This window comes from Microcaecilia unicolor, unplaced genomic scaffold (assembly GCF_901765095.1).
Source record: "Microcaecilia unicolor unplaced genomic scaffold, aMicUni1.1, whole genome shotgun sequence".
In the NCBI taxonomy this organism is placed as follows: Eukaryota; Metazoa; Chordata; class Amphibia; order Gymnophiona; family Siphonopidae; genus Microcaecilia; species Microcaecilia unicolor.
The window spans coordinates 35,607-57,417 of NW_021962958.1; the positions used below are offsets into that span (position 1 = coordinate 35,607).

Here is a 21,811-nt window from a genome sequence, read left to right on the forward strand (position 1 = left end):
ACATGTTCCTTCCCTATGTTAGCTCCGCTTTGATTCCATCCGCTCCAAAGCTTTCAGTGTAGCATAGCAGCCTCTACCCTCTGGAACTCCCTGCCCCTTCATCTGCACTCCCCGACTAATCACACTGAATTCTGTACTGCCCTTTAAAAACAAAAAAAAAATCCTGATGCCTTTAACCCCTTTAGAATGCTTTAGATGCTACTCCAAGAGTCTTTTGGACATCAGTGACTGGTGATCCTGTACAGAGAGCACATGTTCTCTTCCCCTCCCCTTTCCCGATCCTTCTTTCCTATATGTTTATGGAATTCTTCCCCGCCCTCTTTCTCTCGCCTCTTACTCTATACTGACTGCCCTGAAGGCCTCACCATAGGACAGTATATCAGACTACTAAGAAACTTGAAACTCAATGAATAGTTAAGCTCTTGAACTTGTTGCTAGAGGATGTGGTATCAGTGGTTATTATATCTGGGTTTAAAAAAAGGTTTGGACAAGTTCCTGCAGGAAAAGTCCAGAGTCTGCAATTGAGATAAGACATAGGGGACGCTAGTGCTTGTGCCTGGGATCAGCAGCAGCATGAATCTTGCTACTATTTGGGATTCTGTCAGGTACTTGTGACCTGAATTGGCCACTGTTGGAAGTAGGATACTGGGCTAGATGGACCATTGGTCTGACACAGTATGGCTATTCTTAAGTTTTTAAGATGGCATTTTCCTTATTTTCAGGTATCTTTTGTGTCATTTAAGCTACTCTTTTTTTTAGGTGCACACTGTATGCACACAAGATTTTAAAAGTGCACACAATGTGCCTGTATTAAATCTGAAATATTTATTAGGCTTTATTTACAGCCTTTTTGAAGGAATTCACTCAAGGCGGCGTACAGTAAGAATAGATCAAACGAGCAATAGGCAATTACAGCAGTAAAAATATTCAAAAAAAATACAAAGTATAGCATAGTATACTACTTACAATAACACAATACATAATAGAGAATTATAATTGATACTGAAGGGTAAAGCAAAGAAGTAACATACAAGTAGGTAAGAAAGTAGGAAGAGTTAGAAAATAAGGTGATTGATTTAAAGAAAGTTGCACATGTGGTCAGAGAGATGGCTGAATATTCTCTCAGCTAGGGCAGAAGTGGATAAACATGAAATATACGCGCATACAAGCAATTTGTGCACTTTACAATTTTAGACACCCAAACAAACCTGAATGCATGCTCACAAATTCTCATCCATATTAAATCTAAACATTTTTTCACACCATTTACAAAACAGTGTGAAAAATACGTTAATTTTTATGTTTAAATCTCTTTATTACCAAAGAGGAACAAACAACAGATCTACAGAAATCTTAAGAAATACAAATTGTTCCATCCACACAGTTAACAATGTTACATCAAATACGAACTTTTAGTTTTTAATTTTACCCTTTCCCCCACCTATCCCCCCACCCCCATCAATCTTCAACCTCAAAATCAACACTAAGTATTCTGCTTCGTGCTGTATGACAACATAGTCCAAAATGGCTCCTATATCACAGTAAATCTTTTCCCCTAAACAGAATCTAATTGACCCACACTCAGTCTTTCCATAGGACACAACATAACCATATCAGCCCGCCAAGAGGCCAAGGATGGTGGAGGTGCAACCAACACCTCAAAATACTCTTTTTCTCCATCAAAGTGGCCCTGTGTAAAAAACCAGTCAGGCTAGGTTTAATAGAATGTGCCAATCCAAAGACATTAAACAAGATTTTTGGGGTGCTTTCAGGCGAGCCCAAAACTGATGAATTACTGAGCAGCGCCAGTACATGTGTCCCAGTGATGCCGAAGATGCCTGACATTTTGGACATTTATCCTCTACACTCATAGTGGCTTTAAAGGCACGGTGAGGTGATATATGTAGATAAAATACCATTTTATATTGTAGTTTCCATAAGGTAATGTTGTCAGTAAGGGCTATGGTGTGTTTTAGACAATTTGGCATCCAAGTGGAATCAATTAGTACATTCAGATCTCTAGTCCATGCCCCCGCCAGAGGCTCATAGTCCAAAACCAACAATAAGTCTTTCAAAGATTGATGGTGATATTGCAGAGTCACCATTTGTTGTGCACCTAGTGTAAATGTAGTAGACAGCTGCTCCCGCAAGTCCTCTGTCAAAGCAGAGGCAGGCAAAGAGTTTACATAATGTTTTAACTGTAGATAAGAAAATGTATCAATCTTTTAATGTAAACTCCGTTCGTAAACAATCATAAGATTTACAGTAACCCTCCTTTGGAAGTACATGAAAAAGAAATAAAATATTCCCTTCCGTCCTAAACACTGAAAGGAAGCATTACTCATACCGGGGGAGGAAGGACCCATTACCTTGTAGAGGCAAGAGGGGTGAAACTTTTTGGACAAGATGAGACTGACTGCCTACCCAGCCCCACACCTAACATAGGGGAGACACAAAGTGAATCCCTCACCTTTGGCTGGCATAGTGCCGTTGAGGCATGCAACACAACTGATACAGTGCACACAGTCTCTTTTCCAGAATTAAGTAGGAAAAATAGCCAGTATTGCAATACCAATCATTGAGATGTCGCATCCTGCATGCCATCGAGAACAGCTTTAAATTAAGCAATCCCAACCCCACTTTATCTCTAGGTAAGACCACCTTTGCTAGAGGAAGGCGAGCTCTCTCCCCATTCCATAGGTAACCTATGAGATGTTTATTAAGGCGTTTCTCCATAATACCAGTTAACACACACAGATGCATTTAAAAATAATAGAGACACTGTGGGACAACGATCATATTATATAAAACTATTTTCCCCATCAGTGAAAGTGGATACACCCTCCAAATGTGTAATTTGCACCAAGTTGCCTCCAATAGTGGGAGAAATTTAACCTCATAAAACTGTGTCAGATCCTGTGGAATCTGGATACCTAGATGTTTGATAGAAGCATCAGCCTACAGTAAGGGAAATGACCTCACCCAATCATGATGGACTGTCTGTTGCACTGGAAGGGCTACTGATTTATGGAGATTTAATGTACATCCCAAATAATACTGACACTCATAAGACATGGCAGAGACACCTGTGGAGAAGACAAAGAACTAACAAATCATCAGCAAACGCGAATACATTGATAGTTTCAGTCTCTATCTGTATACCAAAGATTTCACCATCCCTGAAAACCATACAAATAATGGGTTCCAAACACAGTAGAAATAAGAGCAGGGACAGAGGATAACCTTGCCGCATGCCACAACCAATTGAAAAGGATGGAGTAGGTTGCCCATTAACAAATACTGCAGCAGATGGATTGGCATACAAGAGTTACAAAGCTCTTAAAAACTAGACTGGCCCATGTACTTCAAAACCGAGAATAGATAGTTCGTCAACCAAGTCAAACGCCTTTTTGGCATCTAGAATAGCTGGGACTCCATGACGGTGACTATGAGAGATGCCAACTAAGGTCTTCCAAATATTCAATTACGAATGTTGTCCCTTCACAAAACCTGTCTGTTCAGGGCCGATCACATCAGGAAGATGAAGAGCCAACCTGTCCGCCAAAAGATGCGAAAAATCTTTAAATCCACATTAAGAAGGGAAATTAAACGGTATGCTTCTGGTAAATGTTGGGGTTTACCCGGTTTTGGAATAAGTGTGATCAAAGCCATACCATCATATGGTGGTAAAACCCCCGCTTCTAATGAAGCCGAGTAATATGCCTCCAAGGGGCCACACAGATGAGGATGTAACATTTTGTAAGACTCCGGTGAGTACCCATCGGGACCTGGGGCTGTAAAACATTTAAGTGCCTTAATAGCTTTTTGGATCTCAATGGCACCCAATGGAGCACTCAACTGGGTGAGAACTGCCGCAGAAAAGCGAGGTAGTTCAGCATCCTCTAAATAATCTGTCAAAGAAGGCCCAACCAGCTGGTCCTCACCCTTATACAAATTACTAAAGCGATCATAAAAAAATGTTTGCGATTTCCTCCACCTTATTGGTACGTTGATCCCCAGAAGTCTGCATAGAGAAGATAAAATGCAAGCCATGCCACGCTTTTGTTACTTTAGTCAATAATTTCCCTGGTTTATTTCCAAATTTATGAAATTTATATTTCCAAAAGATCAACTCCTTTTCTGTATGATCATGGATTAAGGAATTTAAGGAGACCTGGGTTGCCACTAATATTTCTTTATCAACTAAACTAGGATTTACAATTTTTTTTCTGCTTTATATTTAGCTTCCAGTCCAATTATACCTTGTGTAATCTGCTTACTTCGGGTTACAACATACGCAATGACATCTCCATGAAGAATTCCAGTATAGGTGGTTGGTCATCGCGATGTTGCCCATTAAACTCCTCAAATTCTTTGGATTCCTGGCAAAGATACTTCCGAAAATGCTCATCCTTATAGAGATAAGCCAGAAATTGTCATCGATGACCACTACACTGCTGTTTACTACCTTCCAAATCAACCCAAATCATATTATGATCATAAACAGCCAATGGTCCGATCGCAGCCCCCGCAACCTAAGAAAATAAGGTTTCAGTAAGCAAGATATAATCAGTATGTGAAAAGGTATTATGTACCCTAGATAAATGGGTATATAATCTCTTTCCGTGGGGTGCAGGAGGTGCCAGGGACCGACCAAATTCAGAAAAGAACAAAGAAAGGGCAACATCTTCATGGGCCGAAGTCCACACCACTCTTTGAAGCTGATCTATCTACTAATGGGTCTATCACTTGGTTAAAATCCCCCACTACTATCATAGACAAGGTGGTATCTTGTAAGCCCATATGTACCAATTAAAAAAAAAAAAAATGTGCTCATATCTATTCGGGCCATACACCAGTAAAAGAAAAAAAATGTCTGATCACTTAAGGTTATCTGTAATATATAGCGACCATAGGAGTCTTTACAAACTAATTTCACAGTCCCCAACAGGTTCTTTCACATCAACACTGCTACTCCGCCCTTCCTAGACATAGATGAATAATTAAAAAAAAAAAATCTCACCCATCCAGCCCTTTCAGAGTTTCCCATGTTCAACATCAGTTAATGTTATCTCCTGAAGATAAACGATGCCAGCTTTATGTTCTTTCAAGAGACTTAAAACCGTTCCCAACTGACACTAAGACATCAGTTACCCCTTCCACCCAGCACTCACATGGAGAACATGCACCACCCACCCCAACTAATAGCAAGTACAATGCACCATTCCCATATCAGAACAACAAAAAAGATGAAGGGCGAGGCCGCGTCTCTATCTTGGCATCACCCCAGTCGATGCACCCTATCCAAACGAATAAGGACAGCTGTCGCCAATTTCAGGAAGGTATTGGCTAACCAAAGTTCCGTGATCAATGGTGGCCAGCGTTTCAAGTTCGCGTGTTCTGCTTCAGTGATCCTGAAGCAGAACACGCAAACTTGAAACGCTGGCCGCCATTGATCACAAAGTCAACAAGAAAATACAGAGATCATCTCTCTATTGAGCTAAGTCTATTTTAGCACTGATTAGCTAAGCTTAAAAGTTTAAGAACTACAAAGTGAGATCCCATACGGAGGTTTTCTGGCCAATGATGAGGAAGTCCAACCCCCTATTGACTTTTTCATATGTCAAGGGGTTTCTCAAGGCCTTTTCCTCCTAAGCAGTGCAATTTTTCTAGCAAAAAAAGGTGCCGGTACTCAAAAGCCAGGCCACCCTTCAGGGGTGGGGTGATGACTGAGGGACCCACCCCACAATAGCCAGGCCCCCTGCAACCAGTCACAGAATCTATGACAAGGCAGAATTGGTGTGTAGAGCCTGAGCTGTTTCATTAAAACTTGTGGTTCATGGGTCAATTTTAGCAGACACTGGAAAAAGTGCCGGTACTCAGTACCCCCGAGTAACCCCTCAAAAAAAGCCCTGCTCCTAAGACAAATAAGTGTACTTGCTAAAAAAAATTTTGAGTACCTTTAACCTATTTACTTTCACCCGACTGATTTAGGTATCTCACCCCTACATTTGCAGTTGATGTTTTTAAAAATGCCAGCTATGCTATATAAATATTTTACATAGTGGCACTGAATCTATCTGCAGAAGCAATGATGCTGAATACACATCTATAGCAGCAAGAGCAGTCACTATATGGATAGCAGACTATATTCAGCTGCTATCCATAGAGCTATATTGATAAATGTAGGATGGCCTTTTTGCTGAATTTATCTGCATAACTACACAGATGGCACCTGCTTACCACCAGGCCCTCTCGGTTAGGAATGTTCCACCCCTGCATTATGTACATAAACATTTTGAATATTGGGTCATATAAATTTCACTGCAGCACACAAGGCAATTTTAATTTACTCTGAATCAGTGGCGTAGCTACAGGTGGGCCTGGGTGGGCACAAGCCCACCCCGCGGTGGAACACCACATCAACATCTCTCCTCCTCCGCACTGTCCCGGCATCTGCCTGCCCATCTCTGATGTATCTTACAGGAGTCCTCGGCGCCTGCAGCAATTTGATTATTGCTGCCTGTGCTAGCCCTGCAGGCTTCCATCGGCTGGGTCCCGACCTCGTTTTCATCATTTCCTGTTTGGCAGGACCCGGCTGATGGAAGCCTGCAGAACCGGCACAGGAACAATAATTGAATCACTGCAGGCGCCGGGGATGCCTGTAAGGTACACCAGGGAAGGATGGGTTTCAACAATGGTGGTAGGTAATTAAAAAATATATTTGGGGGGGGGGGGGGGGGCTGTGGAGTGTCGTGCCATAGAAGGGCCCATCTAAGTTAGCTCTGGGCCCATCCAAAATATTGGGTCTGGCTATGCCACTGCTCTGAATCAGGTCAGAAGTCACTGTCAGAAGATAAAAAGCTTTGATCAATAATGGCTTCTAAATGAAACTTTCAAGGATCATTTGCCGTCAAGAAAGATGCAGTATGTTCTAAACACAGAAAGTGTACCTGAATGTAACTTGCCTTCAAAAGGTGTGAGCTAAATACTAGAATAAAATAACCCCCTCCCCAAACCCTGAGGCTTTCATTTTTGTTAGTTTTTCAATCTCCTCCCCTGTAATTCCCAAGTATGTCACATTCATCACATACTGATCCTCAATTGGTTCACATTAACAACGATATCACAGGTGATATCACACACCTCATGATTTAATTAACATCGCGTGGGGGACCACGTGATGCACGGCTAGAGAGTGGCAGTCGCTGTGCAGAGCTCCCTCCTTACCCGCAGTTAATTGAGCTTTCTAACTTTCATCGCGCTACTCCCACTAAATCGGAGAATATCGCTGAGCAGGGGAAGTGTAGCGGCAGCTGTTGGTAGACGCGGATAGGGTGCAGGAGTGGAGAATGGCAGCTAAATCTGGAAAGAAAGAAGGGGCGCGAAGTCGGCTGCTCGAAAACAAGATGGCGGAGACGGAGAGCGGGAATCCGCCGACAGTGAGCTCCGCGTGGGCCGCGGAGGTAGCGGCAGAAGTGTCGGCCATGCTGGAGGTCTCCGTAGACCTTAAACTGCAAAGGATCGCGGATCAGCTGAAAGGGATCGATGACAAGCTGGGCGGTATCCAGACGGAGTTTACCCAATATAAACAAAGGCTGTCGGATGTAGAAGATTCGGTGCAGCAGCAGGAGACGTCGAGTAAAGCCCTGAAACAGAAGGTGGAGCGACTTGAGGCAAAATTGGAGGACCTTGAAAATCGTGCGCGGAGGAGTAACATCAGAATGGTGGGGCTGCCGGAAGCTATTAGAGAGGCTGATTTGCGATCTTTCCTCGAATCCTGGCTCCCCACGGCACTTCAGCTCAAGTTGACAACAGGCCCGTTAAGAGTGGAGCGGGCCCACAGATTAGGGCCTGTGCGAAAGGATGATTCGCGTCCCAGAGTTGTGATTTTTAAGGTGCTGAACTTTGCACACAAACAGGATATATTACAAGCACTCAGGAAATTGGGACAGCTCAAGTACGAAAATTCGGTGGTGCGCTGCTTTCAGGATTTCTCCACGGCAGTGTCATTGCAGCGAAAAGCGTTTCGCGAAGTGTGCCAGCTTTTGTTTTCCAGAAAAATACAATTTGCTTTACTCTACCCCGCACGACTGAAGATTTGGTACCGGGGGTCTCAGCAGTTCTTTACTGTGGCGGAGGAAGCGATGAAGTTTATTCAACAAGACCTACCTGCTGAAGGGCCAGCATGAAGAGTCTGGATTTGACAGCCAGTGAGAATGGAATGGACATATGAAGGGACTGGACTGGTACATACTTGGTGAGATGGTGAGGAGTACTAGTGAGCACGTTGTAGTGATTTTTTTTTTTTGAACTGTGGGGATAGGCATCACAACTATATAATGCAGTTGGTGTGATTTGTTTGAGAAGGTGGTGAGTGAATGCGGTTCTATTTTCTGTTATAGTTGAGTGAGGAACTGTAAGGGACACTGTACTATAATTATATGATGGGAAGGGCCCCTGGGTACTAGAGGAATGGGCTATATATATGAGGCTTGGATGGATATCTTATAATGTCTGGGGGGAGTGAGTGGGTATGGGAGATAATAACTTTGATGTATAAAGGGGGCATGCATGCGTGATTATGGAACTGGAGATGAGATGGGTGAGGGGGGAGCTCGCGTGGTCCGGCTCTTTTAGGAGCTATGGAGGATGATGTAGGGGTTGGGATGGGAGGGAAGGGTGGGGAGGGAGGGTTGCGGAGATATCTGGAGATAGTATGGAGAAGAAGTTTTTGGAATGGATGGCTGGGGGGGAGGTGTCCATGGGCTGGGGGGCATCCTCCTTTGTTTTTGAGTGGAGTTAGTTTTGTTATGAGAATACATGACTACTGGGCTATTGGGATCACTTAGAATAATCTCGTGGAATGTAGGGGGGGTTTCCTCCCCTATTAAGCGCACTAAGGTGTTACAAGCGCTGCAGCGGCAGAGGGCGGATGTAGCTTTTCTGCAGGAAACGCACTTGTCCTCCGGAGAACATGCTAAGTTTAAAAGAGGTTGGGTTGGTTCTTTGGTGGAGGCTCCTGCAGTGGGGAGGAAGGCAGGGGTGATGATCCTATTCAGGAAGGGTATCCCACTTCGGCTCAACTTGACCCAGGCTGATCCAGAGGGCAGGTGGGTCTTGGCCGATGTGGAGATAGCTGGTCGCCATTTGGTGTTCTGTAATGCATATGCCCCCAATGTGTTCAATGGCAAGTTTTTTCAAGCCTTGATTAAGAGACTGGCTCCGCGTGCAGGGGGGGAGCTGATATTAGGGGGTGACTATAACTTAGTGATTGATCCCTTAATGGATCGTTCCAATTCAGGTGGCCAGAGTTCGGGGGGAGGCTGTAGGGCACTATCTTCCTTATGTAAGGCTTTGGAGCTGGTAGATGTTTGGAGGGTGCTGCACCCGTCTGAGAGAGACTTTACTCATCTTTCTCGAGCACATGGCTCTCAATCCCGTATCGATTATTTGTTTGTCTCTCGCTCTCTATTATCCCAGGTGCAGAAAGCGGAGATTGGACCATACGCGGTCTCGGACCATGCTTTGGTTTGGTTGACCCTGATGGACAAACCGCGGGCTGGGTGTAATCGGACATGGAAATACCCTTTGGAGCTGGTGCAGGATTCGAGATTTCATGCTTATCTGATGGATAGATGGGAAGACTATGTATATCACAATGGGGAGCATGTAAATCAGCCGGCCCTTTTTTGGGAAACAGCAAAGGCGGTGTTACGAGGGGACATTATCTCTTATTCGGCGAGGGCTCGGAAGTTGAGGGATGGGGAGATTGTTCGTTTGGGGGCCTTGGTTCAGAGGCTGCGGAGAGCCTATGGGCGCTCACCTACTTCTGAATGCAGGGGGGCATTGTTGGGAGCGCAGAAAGAGTTAAACGAATTGCTGCATCAAAGGGCGGTTAAGACCCAATTTTATTATAAATATCGTCTGTTTCAATATGGGAACAAGGCCGGGCGATTGTTGGCTAGGATGCTTCATAAAAAGGGGGGTGTTAACCGCGTGTTGCAGTTGAAGGCAAAGGACGGGAGGATGACGAGTGTAGACGGAGAAATTGCTGATGTTTTTGGACAGTTTTATAAAGCACTATATGCAGTGGATCAGGATGCTGTGATGGATAGTGATATGTATTTGGAGAACCTGAACTTACCTCGGCTTTCTGATAGTCAACGTGGCCGCCTGAATGGGTCATTCACGGAGGGGGAGTTAATATTGGCTCTGCAGCAGTGTGCTACTTACAAGGCCCCTGGACCAGATGGTAGAGTTTTACAAACAGTTTTTTGATAAGGTCAAAATGCCGTTGTTGTCCTTGTTCAACTCGATGGTGGCTAAGCGCACGCTCCCGGGTACTTTTCAGGAGGCTCAAATAGTTGTGCTCCCTAAGGAGGGGAAAAATGAGGTGGAACCGGAATCTTACAGGCCCATTTCTCTTATTAACGTTGATGCGAAGTTATATGCTAAAGTTTTGGCCAACAGATTGGCGGTGGTCCTCCCGTCATTGGTTGATGAGTCCCAGGTGGGTTTTGTGAAGGGAAGGACAGCAGTGAAGAATGTTCGATCCATCTTGACATCTTTAGAAGTTGTGGCCCGGGGACGCCTTCCATCGCTCTTAGTTAGCTTTGATGCGGAGAAGGCGTTCGACCGGGTGAACTGGTCCTACATGTTTGCGGTGTTGAGACATTACGGCTTTGGAGGGTTTTTTCTGGATGCTGTTGAGGTCTTGTATTCGGAACCGCGGGCGTATGTGTGGGTAAATGGGGAACGCTCAGAGTCTTTTAGGATCTATAGAGGGACTAGACAGGGTTGTCCCTTGTCTCCTCTTTTGTTTGTTCTTTCTTTGGATCCTCTCATTCGGGAAATCCTACAGCATCCAGAGATACAGGGAGTACCAGTTGGGCGAACGGAATTTCTTCTTTCTGCCTTTGCGGATGACCTGCTGGTGCATCTTACGGAGCCGAGCACTTCTCTACCTGCCCTCTTAGAACTTTTTCGAGAATTTGGAGACTTCGCTGGGTTTCGTCTTAATTATTCCAAATCATTGGCGTTGTCTTCAGCGGAGGAGATACGGCGGGAGTGGGGTGGGGAGTTTCCTCTTCGTTGGGTGCAGGGATCCTTTAAATATTTGGGTATACGTTTGTCGATGAGGGTTTCCGAGTTGTACCATCTGAATGTCTCCGGTTTGTTGAAGGCCACATCGGAGAGGTTGCAAGCTTGGATGTCTTTGCCTTTGTCGCTTTCTGGGCGGATCCAGTTGTTCAGAATGGTGGAGTTCCCCAGATGGCTATATCTGCTGCATATGTTGCCCATTTATCTACGAGCCAGAGACCTCAACCAGCTGGGTAAGGTGATCAGACGTTTTTGCTGGGGGGGAAAGAAGGCAAAGCTGCCGTTGAGTTTACTGCAGGGGTCCTGGGGTGAGGGAGGTTTGGGCCTGCCGGATTTGCGGCGTTATAATTGGGCTTGTCTCATGCGTTACATTGGGGACTGGTTTTTGGCGCGAGATGATTACATATGGAGACGATTGGAAAGCCAGTATTATACACCATGTAATTTTCATTTTTTACTACAAGCTCCCAGCAGGATGATTCCGGTGGAGTTACGGAATAGTATATTATTGACCCCTCTGCGAAGTCTTTGGAAAGATATGATGAAGCTGTTTGGCTTGAGTAGATGGATTTCGGATATTCTTCCTATTCGGGGCAACTTGTTGTTCCGACCAGGTTTGGAGAATGTGATTTTTCAGAAATGGGCGCGACAAGGTATCACTAGGTTAGAACATGTGTTAGATAGGCAGGGGGTAATGTTGAATCTGGGGGCATTGGGGCTCGGGTATGATATGGGAGGTATCTTTGCTCACGCCCAACTGAAGCATTATGTTGATTCCTTGGACAGGGGGGCTTTAGGTTCTCGGCATTGTCATTTTCTGCGGCAGTTCTTTCATTCAATGCAGGGGGAACGTCTTTCAATTTCTGGGCTGCATAGGGCGTTGGGAAGATATATGGTGCCCAAGATCCGAGGGCAAATTCAACAGCGTTGGGCGGACGATTTGGCTAGGCCGCATTTGGCTTTGGATTTCAATGCTTTGACAGCTAGGATTCCAGGTTTGACAGGTAATGCAGGACTTAGAGAATGCCAGTATCGTATTCTACACAGGGCCTACCTAACAAAGTCTCAAGTGTTCAGGATGGGAGGGGTGTCCACTCCTCTCTGTGGGAAGTGTGGGAGGGCTCCGGGGTCGTTTTTTCATTATTTGTGGGAGTGCTATAAGGTGAGGCATTTTTGGGACTCCATCATTCGGTATTTGGGCACTCTTTTGGGATCGAGAGTCATGTGTTCCCCGATGGGGATCTTGCTAGATAAGCATGAGCTTTTCTTGTTACAGGGTGGTGCGGCCCGACAACTGATTCGCAAGGCCTGTCTGATTGGTAAGCGGATTATAATGAGTCAATGGATGGAGGAGTCCTCCCCGGATTTCTGGCACTGGCGGAACAGATTGCATGAATTCATGCTATTTGAAAGGAGGGGGGTGGGCTGTTCCCCTAAGCGGAGGAGGCAGTTTCTGGACATTTGGGGGCCATATATCCAAAGCTTATCTCCTAAAGGGAGAAGTTTGGTGATCAATTCGCTTTAAGTTATAAGTTGATAGGGAGTCATCCATTTCAGATATAGATCAAAAGTTTGGGTATCTCCTTAGAGGGGGGGAGGGGGGGATTTTCCTTATTGGTCTGATTTATTGATATGAGTTTTTCCTATAATTAGGGGGAAGGGGGATGGAGGGCGAGGGGGGGAGTAGACAAGTAATAGTCTGATGGGTATAGCAGTGTTGTTGGGGGGGAGGGGGGGACTTATTACGAACTATGGAGGATAACGGCGAACAGTACTATTGTGTGGTTATGACATGTGACCTAAAGAGGTTCAAATGGAATTGGCAGACTGCAATATAAATGTTGAATTATTAAGATAAAATTGTTGAACCATAAAAGGGTGGGGAGCTATAAGAGTCCAGGCTCTCTACGCTTCTTTTGAATGAGGATGGTTACAGCAATAGAGGGGGAGGATGAGTTTTAGTTATTTGCAATACGCTTAAAAGTACATTAATGGTGTGGCATATAATCTGGGGGGGGGGGGGGGTGGGGGGCGGAGTTGGAGAGGAAGGGGGGGGGGAAATGTTAAATATTTTGATGATGTGATTTTCACCCTGTTGGTATTCTGTTGGTTTTGTTTCTCAATTGATATATATTGAAATGGTTGACGGTCATTTTTATTATATCATCCATAAAATATTGTTGAAACAAGGAAAAAAAAAAAAAGAAAAAATGCTGAACATAATATAGAGGGGCGGGGTGGGGTTAAATTGTTAAAAGTTTGATGACGAAATGTATCATTTGGTCCTTATTGTATATCTTTTTCTATTTGAACCTCTGTGTATGAATATCGTGGATGTTTTTTTTTTTCTTCTTTTGTCATCAATAAAAATGTTGAAATATAATTAACATCGCGTGTAATGTCATCTGTAAGCACTGGAGAAAAACAGCAAAAGGGAGTTATTTAATGAATTAAGAAAATAAACTTATAAATGAAGTCTACAATGTCCAGTCCTGGTTTTATGCCACAGATTGCATGGACTCATTTCCCTCAGAAAAGCAGGTCACATCTCTGCTAAATGGTGGAACGCCTTACCGTTAAATGTGAGATTAGATTGTCATAAATTGGTTTAGGAAAGCCTTAAAAAAACCTACCTCTTCCAGCTTTTCAATAGAATTTGAATTAACTCTTAATAATGTTTATACTTCTCTGGGGTTTACTCAGTTTTCTTTACTGTAAACCGCATGGAGCTCCTGTGGGTTTTTGCAGGGTATAAGTACCTATTGTATGTATCTATGTAGTGAATGTAATAGGAGGATATAAATCAGGTTTGGATCACCTGTGAAAAATGGAGCCGGTTGGTATCCAACAGTAAGAAGCACCAGTACACCTCCCATATGAGATTTCAGAGTATGGACTAGTGAATGCAACCTGGGGGGAATCACTCACCGGTGGGCAGCTGGAGATCCCTGTGCTGCCGTAGAAGAACTCATCCTCATATATGATGATGGCAGTGTGCCTGGCAGGGAGAGAGAAAAACAGATGCAATTAAGCATTAAAAAGTACAAGAAAGGCACGCTAGCTTCTTCACAGGGATGCAAGGCAACAAGATATTGCTAGTAGACATTACTCACACCTGCTTCACAGTATAATTCTAGCTAAGGTACATGGCGACCTGACAGAGGAGGATTGAATAAGGCACATTCAAAACTCATGCAAGAAACTTCATCCAAATGCTTACCAGATGCCTTCCAGCTGTTTCCCTATAAGAAGAAAAGACAAGGAGAGAGAGAACAAGCATTACCAATTTGTCTGATGCATAGCTAAGTCTATACCATTGTTATAATGATACAACTACACAAAGCAGGGTCTCCTAAAAGTTACAGCCCGGAGCTTGGAAAATCAGGAGCACTGCCAGATTCTAATCCCAAGTCTGTGCCAAACTGTGGTACCTCCAAATCAGAGTCCGGCCTACCCAGTCCATGGCAGTGACTCAGACCAATAGCAGGAGAACTGGGGTGGTGCCCACCCACATTAACCTTAAGCCTCACCAGAAGATTAGCTCTGGCTAGGTCACTGATCTCTAATGGAATAAGAATAGTGTACTAAGTGTTCTAGGCTTGAAACCCAGGACTTTTCAGAAATCCCAGTCTTACACTTTTATTACTGCATCAATTTCTGCTATGATAGGAGACAGGGTAAGGCACTGAATGGCACATAAAACCCGCAGATGCACAGGTAAAGGAAGCTGGCAAAAATGGAATGAAGTAACTTAATGATTAGAGTAGCAGGCTCTAGCACAGTGCTTTTCAACCAAGTCCTCAGGACACACCTAGCCAGTTGGGTTTTCAGAATACCCACAATGAACATGCATGAGATAAATTTGCATTCACTCTTCCATTATGTGCAAACCTCTCTCATGCATATCCATTGTAGATATCCTGAAAACTTGACTGGTTGGGTGTGTCCCAAAGACTAGTTAAGACTGCAAGACCTTCAGGGAAGTCAGGCTTCAGATCCTGTTTCTCACCTTTCCTACTGATGTTCTGTGTCAGCTTGGACAACTTATTTCACTCTTCTTTGCCTCAGATATCTGCAGATTATAACCTCTCTTGATCAGGGACCTACTTATGTCATGCCTCACTTTTAAGCTTGGATTAAAAAGGCAAGTAATTAAATTTAAAACAAAGACCTTTTCACAAAAAAAAAAAAATCCTCCTGGGGATGCAGAATTCAGAAGTTTAGATAGTGGTCAAGCTATATTATACAAGCTTAAAATACACCCATTTTAATGGACTATTCTTCACATTGGTTAGATTTACACTGTAATTGCTTTATCAGCCACTGGTTTTTGTGAAAGGGTCTCTGGAGTGAAAAGGGATGGAAATCTGGTGTTAACCATTTCATTTTCACCAGTTTCAGCTATTTTTCATACCCACATGATCAATAAAACAGATTATATTGCTTTGATAGCTTTTGGGCTTGTATGTGATCCTATATAATAATTCTCACCACCAACGTTCTAATGTGGGACTGCCTGTGTCCGTGGCTCCTGGAGTTGCTGAGCTAGGCTCCATAGCCAGGATGACGTCACTCACAGCTGATTCCCAGGCAAGGGGAGGAATAGGGAAACACGCGTGTTTCCCGACTACTTCCCCTGCCTGGGAATCAGCTGTCAATGCGCCGCTCCCTGCCACTTCGGAGCAAGTGGCAGGGAGCTGCACATCTCCCCCTGCAGCCACCCATGTCCAGCGACCCTCCTCTCCCCCTGCCCCCTTGCAGCCACCTATGTCCAGCGGCGACCCTCCTCTCCCCCTGCAGCCACCCATGTCCAGCAACCCTGCTCTCCCTCTGCCCCCCCCTCCAGCCACCCATGTCCAGTGACCCTGCTCTCTCACCTGCCCCTCTTTCATCCACCCAGGTTGTGTTTAATGAAATTTTTGGGGCAGGCAGGAAAGATCCATGTTCCTGCCTGCCCACTGCTGGCGCTCCCCTGATGCCGGATCGCTGTTCAAAATGGCCACCGATACTTACAAGGGCGGCCTCCAAGACTTCAACAGAAGTCTCGGCGGCCATTTTCAACAGCGATCCGGCAGCGGGGGAGCGTCAGCGCCAGCAGCGGGCAGGCAGGAATGTGGATCTTTCCTGCCTGCCCCGAAGATTTCGTTAAACACAACCTGGGAGGATTAAGGAGGGGCAGGTGAGAGAGCAGGGTCGCTGGACATGGGTGGCTGGAGGGGGGGCAGGGGGAAAGCCGGGTCGCTGGGCATGGGTGGCTGCGGGGGGGCAAGGGGGGGGTCGGTGGACATGGGTGGCCGCAGGGGGGGGCAGGGGAAAGCAGGGTCACTGGGCATGGGTGGCTGCAGGGGGGGCAGGGGGAGAGGAGGGTCGCCACTGGACATGGGTGGTTGCAAGGGGGCAGGGGGAGAGGAGGGTCACAGGACATGGGTGGCTGCAGGGGGGGCAAGAGGGATGGGTCGGTGGACATGGGTGGCTGCAGGGGGGCAGGGGGAGGGTCGGTGGACATGGGGGGGCCTCTGACCATAAAGGGAGGGGGTGCACACTCTTTATCACATACACTGTCTCTGACACACTCTCTGTCTATCACACTCTATTCTCTCACACACAGTCTCTCTCTCTCAAACATACACTCCGAGGAAAACCTTGCTAGCGCCCATTTCATTTCTGACAGAAACAGGCCTTTTTTACTAGTACATAATTATTAAAGATGAGTTAGGTTATCTTCTGCGGTTGTCACAAATCTGTTTTCATTTACGTTTTAAAAGTGCAATTGTTATATTGCAAACTGCTTTGGTGCCTTAGGATGTGTAATACCGTATGCTATAGCAAATGAATAAACCAAATCAAAATAATATGGTATTCCTATCAATAATAAAGCAAGACCCTATTGTCTTAAAAACAAAACATCGAAAGCAGTACTCAAAAATTACAGTGCTGGGGTTTCGGTTACTACAGTCTTATCCCTTAGGCGTGGGTTTTCCCTTCGGGCACGAAGTTGAGTAGCAGAAAACTGCGATCTCATTCCTCTTCCCGAGACTGAGTCATTCGCAAGCTTTCACTTTACAATTGTGCTAACTCACTGCTAAAACTCAAACGCATGTAAACCCAGCCAGAGACAGCAAACCAAAGTCCACAGTAATAAAACCCAAAATCCTTTCCCCGCCTACCCAATCCCTAAACCTGACTAGTTTTAACTTGTACCACCTTCCACAGAGATAGTCCAAAGCTAGACGGCTGTGTATTCATTCACTGCATTGTCTGTATGCCCTTCTTTTCGACAGCTGTGGAGCACCATCTCATTTTAAACAGGGCAATACATCACCCTGGAGTCCAAGATGGCCGCCGATTAGGACGGACGCGTTTTTTCGTCTCTCCTTTTCCTGAAAAAAAAATATCGTTGTTATGCCTAAGAGGAGGGGAAGGGCTGCGGCGACTGCCTCCCAGCAGCCGAGAAATGTACCTTCTCTTGGTTCTATCGAACCATTTTTGCAGAGAGCCGCAGGCATGGTTGTTCCGTCAATGGGTGGCCCGCTTGTTCGCACTCTAGCTGGAGAAAGTGAAGCGAACACAGGGCTGGAAGTTTCGTTGAGCCCAGACGGCAGAGAACCGCCTCCTCAGCCAATTGGAAGCAGTTTCCCGATGAGTGCGCACTCAGACGCGAAGACCGGAGGGTCAGGTAGCGGAGAGGAACGGGAGGCTATTCTATCCTCGACGGAAGGTTTGGGAAGTTTGTTAACTCCCACCCTAACTGCTCCCATACAGAGAAGAACCACTGAGGAGACCGTAGGAACAAATGGGAATGTAAGTCCGATACACACTGAGACAGAAGATATATTTCCTTTCAAAAAACCTACTGAAGTAACTTTAGACAATCTTTGGCATCTAATTGTGGAACTTGGTAGGGCTTTATGCCCTCAGATAAAAAAAATGTCAGAAGAAATTGTTTTATTGGATGGGAAATTGAAGGAAGTAGAAATTAAACTTAATACTGTGGCCTCACAAACTGAAAATTTTGAGAAAGAATTACAATATATACAATCTGTGCAAACAACAATTGTTAAAGATTTGGTAAACCAAAGGAGGAAATCGGAGTTTCTTGAAAACAATCTTAAAAATAATAATTTACGTTTTATAAATTTTCCTGCTCAGCCTCTGATTTCCCCACGGGAAATGTTAAGAAATTACTTCAGAGAGGTCTTGGAAATTGGTGAAGATCAACTCCCTCCTATTTCCCAGGTTTTTTATATCCCGGGTAAAAAAGATGAACAACTTCCAAGTAATCAGGCAATAGATGTATCTGCATTGTTAGAAAGATCAGATAATGAAATAATTACAGCTTCAACTTTACTTGCTACTGTGGCGTTGACCTCTGACAAATCATGGATATTAAAGAAATTTTTCCTAAAGAAAGAAAAAACCTTTAGAGGGTTACAAACACGGATTTTTCCGGATTTGTCGAGAGATACGCAGAAGCGTAGGCAAAAGTTTTTGCAGTTGAAACAAGAGACTCTCCAATTAGGAGCAACGTTTTATTTAAAATATCCTTGCAAATGTTTGGTTAATTATCAGAATGTCAAATATGTGTATTTTGACCCTTCCCATTTAAGTTCCTTTTTAACATCTAAGAAAGCTCTGTAAATGAATATATACCTTGTCTGGAATGCTGATGTCTTAGTTTTGGTAACAATTTACTTGAAATGTTTAATTTCTTTTCCTTATATCTCCAGTATTTTGAATACTTGGACTCCCTATTTGTGGACTTTAAAGCATCTAAAAAGGAGATGTTTTCTCTTTTTTTTTCTTTTTTTTCTGAAGAAAATTGTGTTATTTTCCTTTGTAAATTAGTACTCTTTGGATGCTTTTTTCCTTCTCAAGTGGTATTGGCTTGTGATTATTGAAATACTAATAAATATAAATTAAAAAAAAAAAAAAAAAAAAACAGGGCAATACATTTACGTACAATCATCCACCTGCCTAGGACTAGACATATTATTATTATTACCATAAAATCCTCACGTTATCACCCACCTGCCTATGACTTCACATTATTATTACCATGAAATTGTTTTTTGTTTTTTTATTTAAAACGGTTACACCAGCTTAACTAGGAACAAAAACAAACACCAAGAGCCTTAAACGGTTAGGCCAGGCAGCAAATCAAATAAACTACACAATACAAAGTGATTCCGGGCTGATGTGATTCCTGCCTGCATGCAGCACTAAGTGAACGCTGCCCACTGGCTGGTTGGTACTGTTAGGCACTTGGCCGCATGAATTAATCCCCCCTTCCCGCGATCAGCATTACTAACAACAGCAGCATCACGCAGGGGCGGACAGAAAGCACCGAACTGACAGGATGTTGTTGCTGCTACAGTTACCGGCGCTGCCGAACTCCTCTTACCTAGCATGACGGGGCTTAGCCTGCGGGCCATACCCCGGGACAAGTCGTACACATACAGCTTCACTAAATGCGCACCAGGCTGAGAGGCGGGGAACTGGGGCTGCGGCTCCGGCCGCTGTGGGCTCGGTGGTGCCGGCGGCTGGTCCATTACCAGAGAAAGAGAGAAGCCAGAGCAACAAACAGGTCGGGCGCGCAGCACACACACTGACAGTAGCAGAAAACCGGCTATAGCCACGCCCACTCCGCCGGGGCAACCCCACCCCTATTTCTGTTGGCCACGCCCATTTCGCGGGGACGGTAATCTGGAACATCTTGCTCCGCCCTTTCACCCTCTAGCCTCGCCTCTTGCCCACTGCATTTTGTTGCTACCCGCCTCTCTGGATCCTGGGTAGCACCAAGGAGATTTCATGACAGGAAACGGCATCAGCAATGCATATCTGGCCCATTCTGCGAAGCCATTGGGCGGATCTTGCCGCCATATTGTGTGACCCCAAACATTAGAAGACGCTCTAGTTGAAAACAATAGCAAACTTATGAGGTTTATGATTGCCTCTGTGTGTTTTTTTATTTATTTTGAAAGGTGAAGGGGGTCACTAAACCTCACAAGTTTGCTATTGTTTTCAATAGCGTCTCCGAATGTTTGGGGTCACACTATATGGCGGCTGCGCGGGAGAAGGGGGGGGGAGGAGGCAGCTTCAACTTCTTGACGTCATGCTATCTCCTGTCATGGAGCACCGAAGAGTGAAGATAGTATTATTGGTTTGGGGCAATGACCTTAGAACGAGGTGAAACAGCAACTGGCTCGGTTCCAGCTGCCACTTTCTGTGACCCTGGATACGTCACGACTCACGTAAATCGCCATTACCGCATGTACAAAATATGTACCGCAGAGCTGCCAAGTTACCCATTCCAGGAGACTGGTAGCGCTATAGAAATGATTTGTAGTAGTAGGGAGACTTTTTGGCCGGTCCTGGAATTCTGTCAGCCTCATCCTGGTGCATTATGGGACCTGCAGCAGTGATTTCAATGGATAGAATCATGGACTACAAACAGTGCTTTGGAATGCACATTAAAAAACCAGGTCTGGCCAAAAAGTCTCCCTCCTGGAATGAGTAACTTGGCAGCTCTGGTACCGGTATATATATATATAGTATGTAAACAGACTGCTTCGATTATTAACCACAGAAAGGCGAGATAGCAAAGCCCTTTCTACCTTTGCCTTTTTTTTGAATGTAGTACATAGTTGAGAGTGAAATCGGTTATTATGGCAACCTTCAACATCTTGGGAAATGTGGTGTCCTCCAAGCAGTTCGAGGAGGGTCATTAAAAGCCAGTCCTGGATTTTTGACAACTCAGGTATTATGGGATCCATCTGCAGCTGTGATTTTCAATGGATGAATCATGGATCACAAATACCTCTACTGGTGATGTAAGCTCCAAAACCAGAACTAGCTTAAATGGCCCCTGCAGGAAGTTGGTAGCAGCGCAGTTGTTAGTTCATTGCTTTCTGTTTTTGCTTTTTTTTTTTTTTTGCCTTCCCACTAGACTAGGTTTTAATTTATTAATAATAATAATCTGGAATTAGTGAAACCTTTTTCAGTAGTAACTCAGGGTGTTATATTTAGGGTTACCATATGTCCTCTTTTTGGACATCTTCAAATATGTCCTACAGGATTTTTAATTTTTAGGGAAATGCCCTGTTTTTCTTTTATGTGCCTATGACCAACACACCTACCCACATAATGAGAGAAACCATCTCTGGCTTATTAGTCAGTCTGGACATATGGGGGGGGGGGAGTGCTAAACAAAGAAAAATGCATTACTCTCTGCTCCCCTGCTGGTTGAATCTGTCAAAGGAATTTTGTTTGTACTGCATGATTTTAAGCATTTGTCATGCAAAGACTTTCACACATATCACAGAAGCCAGACAAAGGGATATGCGATCTTATGATAAGTACGCTTAGGCTAACACTCAAACTCAAATCCAGAATATCCTGACGTGTAGAATGTCTACTGCTGTACTGTAAGTCACTTTCATGTGTGTTCATTTGTTGGATTATTTGTAGTAAATAATTAGCAGATTTTTATACACACAGCTTCAGCTTTAGAAATGTTAATTTCTTTTCTTCATCTCTCTCACATACACCCCAGAATAATTCACTGCTGAGTCACTTTAAAGTTGAATTAACAAAACATCTGTTTACTCACAGTTTTAGTTAGATTGATATTCAGACAGGCTTATTTAACATAATACAATACATTTGGATTATCAGCTCTTTCCTTGTGCTTAGATGGTAATGGATGCTC

At 44.4% G+C, this 21,811-nt stretch overlaps 1 protein-coding gene across 1 annotated transcript in view; it reads right to left on the bottom strand.

Moving 5' to 3' along the window:
* LOC115458694 (desumoylating isopeptidase 1-like) overlaps positions 1-19,657 on the bottom strand; it is a 37,502-nt gene extending 17,845 nt beyond the window's left edge. Inside the window, exons 1-3 of the mRNA XM_030188522.1 lie at positions 19,505-19,657; positions 14,324-14,345; positions 14,032-14,101 (exon numbers count right to left, since the gene is read on the bottom strand). Of these exons, the coding sequence (XP_030044382.1) occupies positions 14,032-14,101; positions 14,324-14,345; positions 19,505-19,652 (240 nt within the window). The 5' untranslated portion in view covers positions 19,653-19,657. The remainder of the gene's footprint in view (positions 1-14,031; positions 14,102-14,323; positions 14,346-19,504) is intronic.
* Between the last annotated feature and the right edge of the window lie 2,154 nt (positions 19,658-21,811).